Source organism: Drosophila yakuba, chromosome 2L (genome assembly GCF_016746365.2).
Source record: "Drosophila yakuba strain Tai18E2 chromosome 2L, Prin_Dyak_Tai18E2_2.1, whole genome shotgun sequence".
Classification (NCBI taxonomy): domain Eukaryota; kingdom Metazoa; phylum Arthropoda; class Insecta; order Diptera; family Drosophilidae; genus Drosophila; species Drosophila yakuba.
In genome coordinates this window covers 27,715,801-27,728,286 of record NC_052527.2, presented here as the reverse complement: position 1 = coordinate 27,728,286, position 12,486 = coordinate 27,715,801, and the positions used below count along the sequence as shown (strand labels likewise).

General features: G+C 46.5%; 1 protein-coding gene across 4 annotated transcripts in view; it reads left to right on the top strand.

Moving 5' to 3' along the window:
* LOC26535268 (gamma-interferon-inducible-lysosomal thiol reductase) overlaps positions 1–8,643 on the top strand; it is a 114,240-nt gene extending 105,597 nt beyond the window's left edge. For 2 of the 4 annotated variants that reach the window (XM_039371310.1, XM_039371311.1), the window contains exon 2: positions 7,369–8,643. In XM_039371310.1, coding sequence (XP_039227244.1) covers positions 7,370–8,143 — 774 coding nt within the window. In that variant the 5' untranslated portion in view covers position 7,369 and the 3' untranslated portion in view covers positions 8,144–8,643. The remainder of the gene's footprint in view (positions 1–7,368) is intronic. The other 2 variants (XM_039371312.1, XM_043206860.1) reach the window with 2 other exon arrangements.
* The last annotated feature ends 3,843 nt before the right edge of the window (positions 8,644–12,486 follow it).

Sequence of the window (12,486 nt, the reverse complement as noted above, 5' to 3'; positions counted from 1 at the left end):
TAGCCTATAAGTCCCAGGAAAGACTTAATTTGCCGACGGGTCTTGGGACAGGGAAATCCTTTTATAGCTATTATTTTAATAGGGTTTGGTTTGATACTCTCCTGGGTGACCACGTGACCCAGGAAGTCTATTTCTTTTCGTAGGAAGTTCGACTTGGTGATTTGAATTTTTAGATTGGCCGTACGGAGTTTTGTGAAGACTAATTCGATATCCCCCAAATGTTTTTGTAATGAAGTGGAGAATATAATATTATGATGTCGTCTAGATAGACTAGGCATATATTTCCGATTAGTGAACCTAGGACATTGTCCATAACACGCTGAAATGTGGCGGGGGCGTTCTTTAGACCGAAGGGCATTCTAGTAAATTCGTAATGGCCGTTTTCGACCAAGAATGCTGTTTTAGCCCTGTCTTCGGGGTTCATCTGGATTTGATGGAACCCACTTGCCAGGTCCAAGGTAGTGAAATACGTGGCACGGCCTAAACTATCGAGAATTTCGTTGATGTTGGGAATGGGGTATCGATCGGCGATGGTTTTTTAATTCAGTTTCCTGAAATCTATGACCAGTCGCCATTTCTTATTGCCATCCGAGTCGGTACCTTCTCTTTATGGATGTAAGGATACCTGTATGTTTTCACGTGTACCGGTATATTGTCTGTTGTTGGTATAGAGTGTTTGACGGCATTGGAAAAGGTGAGAGTCTCCTTTTCATCGTAGAACAGCTCCCGGAACTTGTTGCAGACGAGGAGGAGTCCCTTTTTCTCTTCCGAGTTTAGGTGTTCCGTCCGGATGTGGTCGATTGGTTGTTTGCATTTTTCATTGGGGTTGGGCCCCAGTGTCATGCTGTAGATTTGGTTGTATTCGTCTTCATTATACGGTGTAACTTCTATTGGTTGGTCTAAGCAGAGTGTCCGTTCGTCGTGAGAGTTGTTAGTTACCTCAAAGTAACTGTGTCCGTCGATAGCTGTGTAGAGGCCCCCCGTGATGGTAAGGTTGTTACTAATACCCACTGCATTGACGGAAAAATGTCCCTTGTTAATGTCTACAGGCAGTCTGACGCGAGATGTGCTGTGGGGTGGAATGTGCAATTCCTGTGTACCCCTGTTAGTTCGTGTTATTATTGGAATTGAGGCAGATTGTGTCTTGAGGGTTAAATTCTCAATATCAATCTTTGCCTTATTTTGAGTTAGGAAGTCTATACCGAGGAGCCCGTTGAAAAAGGGGTGGAATTTGAAGAGCAGGAGGTTCATGACTCCTTGCTCCTCGAACTCCCTCGGTATAGGTAGTGTCGTTGCTTTTCTTAGTGTATAACTGTCCAAGACAGTGGTTATTTTTACGTCCTGGTCAAGTGTCCGCGTCAATTCTTGGGGAATAATGTCCGGGTCGATAAATGAGTAAGATGACCCGGTGTCAATAGGGAATTTCAGGAGTTTGGGGGGGTCAAAAAGAGTTAGTGTTACATAGGGAAGGGCAGAGCCAGGAGTTTTGTTACTTAAGTAACCGACTTGTCGGTCGAGGCTCCTTGTTGAAAATTTACGCTGTCATCAATATTATTGAAGTTGGCGGGGGCCATTTGGGGGGATCTGTTACGCCGACCCGAGTTATTTGATTGCGGGTCGCGTGATCCATCCCTGGAGTTGTTACGCCCCCTATTACTGTAGTTCCGGGACTCCTCTTGTCGGAAAGGGTTATTACTCCTATAGTCCTGCCTATAATTGTTCGAGGGGTAATTGCGGTTACGCTCAAAGCGTCCGCCTGATCTATTTTGATAAGACCTGTAACGGTCGAAGCTGTTATTATAGTTGTTATCCCTATTTTGTCTTTGGTACATGAAACTTTGTTCCACCTGACACCATTCGTGGGCTTGCTCAATGGTCGACGGCCCTTTAGCCCGAATGACTGTCCTGAGCGGGTCGCGGAGCCCGACTAAAAAGGCATTTAGGCAAATGCCATCATAGAGGGCTCTTTTTGATTCCGCACTGATCCCCTGTTCTGAATTAGTTGGCAGTGTAAGTAGTTCGCTCCTGAGCCTGGTAATTTCGTAAAAAAGCTTCCCGAAGGAGAGTCTGTTTGGTTGGTTCTGTATTTCAGATATTAGTATGGGTTCCGTCTTTTTGCATGCGTACATGCGTTTTAGGTTGTCGCGAATACTATCCCATTCCAGCTTAGTATCCAGCATATTTAAAGTTTCGTCCGCTTTCCCTATTATCTTGTTTCAATCGATAAAAAGTAATCTAATAAAGCCGCCGAGCCAAGTGCTTCAAATACAATGTTTTCAAGTGCTTTTTTTTAGTTTTCATCTCCTTTTGACTTTAAGATTTAATTGTTTGTTTAATTTTTGTGTGGTCCGATGCGCAAAAGAATTTAACTCCAGCATAATTCAAGGGGTCGGCCGTCAATTGTGGTTGTTAAGGCCCAGGAGGGGAATGGGGGGTGCCCCCATCAGTCGCCGTCGGTTTCCGCACTCGGGTTTCAGATTTCTCGGGAGTCAAGAACCGCGGCTGGCTTGAGCGGCACCACTTCCCCCCTCCTTGGCTGGCACAAAACGGAATGATCGGCCGTGATTATAAGCACACATACACATTAATTCGGTGGCGGGGCATTTGCATTTGCCTATCCGCAGTATGACAATTTAGATATTTTGTGCACGATGCAGCAGCGGTCATCAGCGATTGATGCCCGCTTAAATATGTTTTGTCTGGTATATATTCGTTTCAATTGTAATATTTGGGGTTTATTTCCCTTACTTTTTGAGGCACTGTATATAACCTAACGTACATATTTAAATGCGCGATGCATCTAAGCGGCAATCAGCGATTGAAGCCGTTTAATATGTGTCGTTTGGTGATGCACAATTTTAGTTGTAATATTTGCGGTTTATTTCCCTTAATTTCCTGCACCGTATGTGACGTTTACATATTTAAATTCGCGATGCATTCAAGCGGCAATCAGCGATTGAAGCCGTTTAATATGTTTCGCCTGGTGGTGCACACTTTTAGTTGTAATATATGGGTTTATTCCCCTAATTTTTTTGCACTGTATGTGACGTTTACATATTTAAATGCGCGATGCATTTAAGTGGCAATCAGCGATTGAAGCGTTTTTTTTTATATGTTTCGTTTGGTGGTGCACAATTTTAGTTGTAGTATATGGGTTTATTCCCCTAATTTTTGCACTGTGTGTAACGTTTACATATCTAAATGCGCGATGCATTTAAGCGGCAATCAGCGATTGAAGCCGTTTGATATGTGTCATTTTTCATTTCTTTTTGTGGTTGTTCTTTTTTTTTTTTATGCCTTGGTGTCGGGTTGTCTTATGCGCATGGAATTGTTAATTTTGATAGTTGCTCTGTTACATCTCATTTTAGATTTCTTTAAATACTTCGCACTCATTTATTCGGGTCACTTGGCCACGTCCGCTTACCCGCATTACACTAATATGGTTAGTATTCCTATGATCTCCATTCCTTGTTTCCTTGTTTTCCGCTATGCTTCCTTGTGGTTCTTCTTTTTCGGCTGCGCCAGTTAAGTCGTGGTCCGGTTTAAGTTGTGATATATTCCTGAAGTTTAAGCTTTGATGTAAAGAATAATAACAACCTTCTGGTTCTGCTTCTCGATCAAGAGTGCTTATGCCGTCACCGATAACTCACGCGCCCTGATCGACTCCGGATCAGAGGCAACATTCATAATTGAGCGACTGTTCAATCTAATTAGATTGCCATACAGTAGATGCTCACTACAAGAAGCTCTGCAGTTTCACCATCCGATCTCCGACTAGGCCCGCGTTGCAGTTGGAGACGACGGCCTATGTCCTCCCTCAACTAGCCTGAAATCTGCCTTCCAACCCGATTCCGCAAAATTTCCTTCGGGATCTTCCCGATTTTCCACTGGCGGATCCAAAATTCTATGAGAGCGCACAAATAGATGTCCTTATCGGAGCCGACATTGTGCCTTCGGTGCTTCTGAGTGGAGCAAAAACATCTGTGGCTCTCTCTGGGGCCAAGAGACCATTTTCGGCTGGGTACTAACTGGGCCAGTGTCAGCCTCAGCCCAAAGCAGAATTTTCTCCTTTTCGACACAGATCTCCCACGCGTACGATAATTCACTGGACAAACTACTCACATAATTTTGGGAGGTGGAGAATATACCAACAAAGTTGGTAAAAGAATCCGATTCCATGTGCGAGAAGAATTTCCTTCAAACGACCACGAGAAACGAGTGCGGCAAATATGTCGTTACTCTGCCTTTTCGCGACCAAGAACATATCGGTTCCGGGCTAGGGCATTCTAGGTCTTTCGCGTTGGCTCAGTTTTTAAGAAATGAGCAGCGTCTAAAAAGAGATGAGGCCTTAAAAGCGAGATACGATTCGGTGATCCAGGAATATCTCGACTTAAAACACATGCAACAAGTTTTTCCTACCCATGATTGCAACGCCTCTTATATGCCACATCACGCCGTCTTAAAACCGGAAAGCGTAACTACTAAACTCCGTGTAGTATTCAATGCCTCCAGCCCTTCATCGAGTGGTACCAGTTTAAATGATATCCTTCATGCTGGCCCTGTCTTACAGTCCGACTTAACCATTCAAATTCTGAAGTGGCGCTATTTCCGATACGTGTTCAGCGCCGATATCGAAAAAATGTATCGGCAGATCTGGGTAGATCCGAAGCACACTCCATTCCAACGAATACTTTTCCGTAACAATAGAGGGGATCAGAGATTTCGAATTGAAAACGGTAACCTTTGGGGTCAATTGCGCGCCTTTTCTGGCCATCCGAGTACTGCAGCAGCTAGCAGCTGACGTAGAACTCAGCCATCCAAAAGCTAGCAATGTCATTCGAAATTTCATGTATGTGGATGATGTTCTAGGCGGAGCGAGAGCTCCGAGACGCTCTAAATTCCGCCGGATTTCCATTGAGGAAATGGACCTTCAACCAAAAGGAAGTTTTAGCGGCCATTCAGAGCAACCATCTTTAAAATACTGATTTTCTCGAGATCGACGCAGAAAGCACTGCCAAAAACCTCGGTATTCGCTGGAAGGCAACCTCCGACGAATTCTTCTTCGTCCCGCCAGAGTTGGATTTTGAAACGTCCTTTACAAAACGCCAAGTCCTGTCCCAAATTGCCAAATTGTTCGACCCTGCAGGCTGGTTAGCGCCGTTTATCGTTCGAGCTAAAATTTTCATGCAGGAGATTTGGCTGCAGGAGCTTGGGTGGGACGAAAACATTCCAAATGAGCTTTCTCAGCGATGGCTTAATTTTCTCCAAAGTTATTCGGGTTTAGAGCAGATACGTATTCCACGCTGGCTATCGTTTCATCCAGATTTAAAGTTCGAGCATCATGACTTTTGCGATGCATCGCAAAATGCTTATGAGGCGGCAATATATGTCCGCGTAGAAGTGGGCAGCACCATTATGGTGGAACTCCTAACCGCGAAAACCCGGGCAGCACCAGTCAAAACGGTTTCGCTCCCAAGACTAGAGCTGTGCGGAGCGTTATTGCTTTCCGAAATGGCTGCAGCCATCATTCCGCAGATGCCTACGATTAACTCCGAACTTTACCGTTGGACGGACTCCACGATAGTGCTTGCATGGTTAAGCAAGCCAGCGTGCCAGTGGACCACTTTTGTAGCCAATAGGGTGACGAAGATCGCCCAGGCCACAAAAACAGAGAATTGGTCTCATGTTCAATCTGAGCATAATCCAGCAGACTTGGCAAGTAGAGGAGTTTCCCTCCAAGATCTAGCCGATAGCCAGTTATGGTGGCACGGACCGACTTGGTTGCAAAATCCACGCAACCAATGGCCAACTCAGGTCGACAACGCTCCGGTGACCGACCTGGAGAAGCGTGCTCTAAAAGTCCATCTCGCAAAAGCTCCTTCTGAAGAGTTGTTGGCACGTTTCTCCAAGCTTCAGAAAGCTCTAGGAGTCCTTGCTTACGTTCATCGCTTCATTCAGCGGTTCAGGAAGCAGACATCTCCATCTGATGTGCATTTGCTGGCCACTGAAATCGCCGCCGCCGAGCGGTTCCTAATTTCGAACACTCAGCGCAGAGAATTCCCTGTGGAATATCACTGCCTAAGTGAAAAGCGTCCAGTGCCAAGTTCAAGTGCCATCCTAAGCATGAACCCGTTTCTAGGTCCGCAAGGACTAATCAGGGCGTGCGGCCGTGTGGCGGCTTTCAAAAGCCTTCAATACAATGAACGGCATCCAGTGATTCTTCCGTATAACTGCCTGCTTTCTCGCCTCCTTGCGAATTTTACTCATCGTATAACTCTCCATGGTGGTAACCAGTTAATGGTGCGCCTCATCCGGTCGAAATACTGGATTCCCAGAATTAAGAACCTGATGAAAGCAGTAGTAAATTCGTGCAAAGTATGTGTGATCCACAAAAAGCGGTTGCAAAGCCAACTGATGGGTGTCCTGCCCAAAGAAAGAGCATCGTTCTCCCGACCATTCACGTATACTGGCATGGATTACGCCGGGGTATGTCTTAGTTTTTGTTTGTTTCTCCACCAAGGCCATCCATTTAGAGCCTACATCTGACTTAACGACCGAAAAGTTTCTTGCCGCTTTCGCTCGTTTTGTATCCAGAAGAGGGTGTCCACGTCAAGTCCAGTCAGACAATGGCAAAACCTTTGTTGGCGCTGCCACCCTGCTTTCCCGCGATTTTCTTTCAAGCCGTAAAAGAGTCGGTGACGAATGCCTATATTCATCAAGAGATGCAATGGCAATTTATTCCCCCGGGGCACCCCATATGGGAGGCCTTTGGGAAGCAGGCGTAAAAAGTTTTAAGACGCTATTTTACAAATGCACTGCCACACCAAAATACACGTTCGAAGAGCTCTCCACGCTCTTGGCAAAAATAGAAGCGTGCCTTAACTCCAGGCCGCTTTCTCCTATGTCTGAGGATCCGACAGATTTGCTGGCTCTGACGCCAGGTCATTTCCTTGTCGGGGGTCCCCTTATGTCCACGTTGGAACCCGAAGTAAAGGGAGAAACGAAATCCATTCTTAATCGGTGGCAGCATTTGAAAGCTCTCCATCAGCAGTTCCGTGTGCAATGGAAAGAAGAGTACCTAAAAGAACGCCACATGCGCAGTAAATGGCAGGCCCCGTCCAAAAATCTCCGCATCGATGACATGGTCGTCATCAAGGACGACAACTTACCCTCTAATGCGTGGCGACTCGGCAGAATTGAGTCTGTTTTCCCAGGAGCCGACGGCAACGTCCGTGTAGTACGACGGAGTCTTCCGAATCTCCACAATAATAGGCGCTCCTCTCGTCCTTAGTTGTAGTTCACTAGCACTAATCATCCATTATTTTTCATTTCGTTTTCGATCTCCTTTCGACATTCAACTACGCGCAGCATGGTCCCTCGTCAACAAAACGCACGCAGTGCTCGTGCCTTGGAGAGCAGACGTAGCGGAGGTATTCCATCCTACCGATGCCAAGACTGCCGCGGTATCCATCCTCTTCGGAAGTGCGCGAGGTTCTTAAAGCTCAGCGCTGAAAAGCGTCTGCGAGCAGCCCTCATTAACAAATACTGCGCCAATTGCCTCGCTCACGAGCGTAGGAGTTCACCGCCACGACGCCCGGAATCGACCACGCCAGGCCCATCGCTCTCGTCGCTGCTGCAACGCCACAGCGTGAACATCCTTCCGACAGCGCTGGTCAAGTTGGAGACCGGGACGAAGACCTTCGAGACCGCAGCCCTTATCGATCCGTGCACCCCCATGAGCTGCATCGACGCTTCGTTGGCGTCAGCCTTTACGCTTCCGATGACCAATGTTGGCGACGAGAAGGTCTGCACGACGACGATTCGCTCCAGGATCGACGCGAACACTAAGCTGGAGGTCGTGCTCAAGATCGTGCCCAGTGTGCGGATCCGCACGCCTGTCCGGGCATTGAGCGACACAGTGGTGTCCAAGTTCCGGGACATCATGCTGGCTGATGACCAGTTCCATCGGCCTGCTACCGTCTCCATGGTCTTAGGAGCAGATGTTTATCCAAAGGTTATCCAATCCGCAGATGTTTATCCAAAGGTTATCCAATCCGGATTCCTGACCTTCGACGAGGGAATGCCGGTCGCTCAGAAAACTGTTTTTGGGTGGATCGTGTCCGGTGCCTGCAGCCTGCCGTAGGATGGCTATGCTGCAACCCCAGTGATTGCAAGGGGGGCGGAATGTCCAAGTTACGGGGTTTGGACTGTCACCCGCTCTCCACTCCCGCTTACGCTCTCCCGCTCTTTACCACAGAGTCTCCAAGGAGTCTCCGCTGCGCTTGGGATAGCCTAACTAATTAGAATAAGCAGCAGAGTCAAAACTAATTTCGCCGAATAAAGATACGCCCGGTCGCGCCCGCGCAATTACGAAAAGTCTAGTGTTCGCTGTTCTTCGAGTGTCTCTATTTCAGCATATTTGGAAAATTCCAGGACAGCAGCCCCCCTACAACCCATCAGTAACATATTGTTGCCCTGTATTGTTTTCTAAAATATTTCGCAATATGGTTTACTTTATGTTTTATTTAATTTATATGTGATGATACTTATATTATATTGTCTCATACAAATGTTTGTTGGAATTTCCCTAAGGAAGGATTTGATAATCAGTTAATAAACTCGGAAAATTTACCATTTAAAAAACGTTTTTTTTTTAATTTTTATAAAAACCAAGGCTATCATCTGTGTTAATTTTGGCTATTTAAACAAGCTGTAATTTTGATTGATAATAATTTTTTTTTCAATTATGTCCTCTACCTCTTCCTGTGTTAATATTTTGGGATTATTATTATTACAACAATATTTACAATTGTCTACAATATTTTTACAGTGATTAACAATTGGGGAATTACGGAGTCTTACTATATACTTGCTATTTATTTAATGGCAGAAACGTAATTGGCTGAGAGTATCAATATTCATGGGTCAGTCTGCTGTGTCCTAGACGTAGTCTTGTGGTTTTTGAGAGATCTCTTCTGGGTATATCACAGCTTTTACAGTGTTTGCTTTAATCAGTTATGCTTTCGTTATTTAGGGTTATCGATTCGCTCGACACGTGCCTGGATGTACAGATTTATTCAGCGCCGTAAACTCGAAGCATTCCACTTGCTATCGCCGACGCCAGCAGAATTGACTCGGGCGCTACATTGCATCCTCTGGAATATTCAAACCACTCACTTCGCTCAAGAGATATCCTCGGTCCTGTAGGTCCATCCGATTTGCACCAGCCTTAAAAATCTTAGTCTCTTCCTCCAGGTCACAGATGGAGCCTGGAGTTAGCAGACTACCCAGAAACCCAAAAGCATCCTGCCCTGGTCCCAGCTAAGGATTCATTTGTATCACAGTTCGCTCGCCATCTTCATTTACATTACTAACATGCCGGGCTGCGGACGCGACAAGTCGTTCGGTCATAAATATGGTCGTCGGTATCGACCAACTCTCAAAAAGCAGCTAATGAGCAAACTGCCTAAGGAGCGGATCACACCGTCCAGGCCATTTTTAAGATGTGGCCAATCAACGTTTATTTGCGCATCCGGGGTAAGCCGCCCACCAAGGCCTACCTAGCCGTCTTCCTTTGCTTTGCAACAAAGGCTATACATGTCGAAGGGGTATCGGATCTCACGATGGATAGCATTATTGCATCACTCAATCAATCCATAACTGCTGGCGCTTAGAGTTCGTTAACATCCACTTTATTCCGCCCAGGGCTCCACACTTTGGGGGCATATGGAAAGCTGCAGTAAAAAGCGTTAAGGGACTACTCAAGTCAAGTTGGTCGATTCATGTTGCCATGTCAACTCTAACGCCCACAATCCCCCCAAAACCGCGCCCACACTTGATATGTTTTGATATTTTTTCATTTTTGTTTTCGTCTTGTAAATCTCTATAAATTTGCCAAAAAACTTTTTGTTGCGCCCACAAACCGACCACAGCTGCCACGCCCACACTTTTGAAAAATGTTTTAATATTTTTTAATTTTTTATTAGTCTTATTAGTAAATTTCTATCGATTTGCCAAAAACTTTTTGCCTCGCCCACTCTAACGCACACAGACTACCCAAAACTGCCACACCCACACTTTTAAAAATGTTGTTTGATATTTTTATTTTAGTTTTGTAAATGTCTCTCGATTTGCCAAAAATCTTTTTGCCACACCCACTCTGACGCCCACAAACCGCAAAAAACTGTCAGTGTGGAAGAGTTTTTACGGCCGCATTAGGGTCTGCATGTCCACCATATAATTTTTGAAACACTCGGCATGCCTCTGCTTCTTCTGCCTGACCTGGTCCGCCAGCTTCGTCATGAAGCCCCTGGGCAGGAAAAAATTCCTGGAAGCTGTGGATAAACTCTGCCCATGTCTCCCAGAATCTGTTGTTGGCGATGAACCACTTTAAGGCCCTGCCCTTCAGCTGTTCCGGCATCGCTCGTGGGATTTGGTTGATATCCAGACCGTACGTCATTGCTGACCACTCCACCTGCTCCAGGACCTCCAATGGCTTGTCGTGACCGTCGTACCGGAAGATCCACTCCCGCACCTGTTTCGCCACCTTCGCGTAATCCGGAGGGGCTACTCTTGCGATGTCTCGCCGATCGCGGCAGGACTCCCGCCTCTCCCTTCTTTCGAGGCTGCTTTCCCTCCGTTCACTCCCGGCCTGGGGGTCTGCTCCAGCTGGCCTCCATCATGCTGTGGACATCGAGGCTCCTCATCAGGCCTTCCACGCCGGTGACTTTGACTTCCGGGGCCGGTCTCCTTGCGTACTCCCTGTCCAACGCCTCCAGTATGGCGACCGTTTCGGGCTCATCTGTGGTCTGCTGGATGAATTTGGAAAGCGTCTTCCGCATATCCTCGACCAACCCCTCCAGCTTAATGCCTAGGGTGCTCGCTATTGCGGGAAAGTCATCTCTCTTCAGGCTGTATAGCCAACCCCATCTTCTCCTCTGTTCTTTTGGCCAGGACAATCACAGTTGGGCGCCAGATGTAATGAACTGTTTTCTTAGTTTCTGCTCGCTACGAATTGCGACGGCTTGCTCAGAGAGTTTGTTTGTTCGTCCCACCAAATTTATGATTCGTGTGATTTCCCGACCAAGAAGAAGACAGAGTTTCAGATTTAAACCACCTTTATTCAGTGTCACTTGCTGAAGAGAATCCAGTGACCCTCGCCGTCGGATGCGCGTCGTTGCTCCTTCGCCGTCAGATGGCGGATCCGTACCGGCTCGCCTGGGGCTTAGGAAGTGCTTAGCTAGTGCTCCTCCCCGAACCACCTTTGCCGACCACTGACTTCACCGTCCCTTCCTGCGTTTGCCAGGCACTCGTCGCCCTTGCCGAAGGATCATCTGCGGGCTCGACCGGGGCATCGGATGTTATGGGGCAGGGTGTATCGTCCGTGAGACAAGCTAGCGCCGTACCACCTTTGCGACAACTGACTCCACTGTCCGATGCGGAGTGCAGTCCGATGGCATTACTTTCCACTGAATTAGGCCCTTTCCCGGCACCGTAAATTTCGTATATTGCCGACTTGCCGCTGCCAACGGAATCTGCCAGTACCCGTCCTTCAAATCCAGGCTGCTTATGTACTTCGCCTGCCTTAAAGTACACTCGGCTATTCATCCTGATCAAGAATATATATACTTTATATGGTCGGAAACACTTCCTTCTTCCTGTTACATACTTTTCAACGAGTATAGTATATTCTATTTCCCTACGTATGGTAGTGAATTCCAGCGGTTTTATTTACTTTTGTTGGGATGCAGGGATGCGCATTAATGGGCTACGAAATCGAGAGTAAGAATATTTTAGAATTAACTACCGCAGATATGTGGCAAAGCAGAGTTCTCAATTCATCGAATGTAAAAATGGAAGCTTCCCAAAGACCACCAAGGTGAGGCGATCGAGGCGGATTGAAACTCTACTCAATAGTCTCCACCAGGAGAAAATTCCAACACTGCTTTGGTGTGGACGTCGCTAATAAATACAAGAATACACGAAAATACCCTACGCACTTGTTTACTGCCCTGTTTACAGTTTTCCTCCCCCAAAAGGTCAATATTGGGATCGAATTATGCTCAGAAGATAACGGGGACCAGTATGTAGGTTGCGCTCATGATAGGATGATTGGGTGGCGGCCATTGAAATCCAACGAAAAGTTCTTCAACCGACCATATAATCGAAGACTTGACGGCGGTACTATCCCTTTGGACTGCAAGGATTTAATATTATTCCATAACTAAGCACGCTGAACTAGACGCAGCAACTGGGAAGTCCCACTTTGAGCATCGGTGACAGTAAGCCCAGTATGTCGAATGGGCTTGCAAAACTTATGGACGTATCCAAACGTATGCTGCAGAGCATAAAATGAATTCTCATATTTGGAGCATGCAACAATTTCAGTGTACGGAGATTTTGCAAGCAAGACCTCCTCGACGAAGTTCCAGTATTGGCTTCTCCGTTACTACTGTTTGTGTCCAATCAGTTATAAGGCATGCCGAA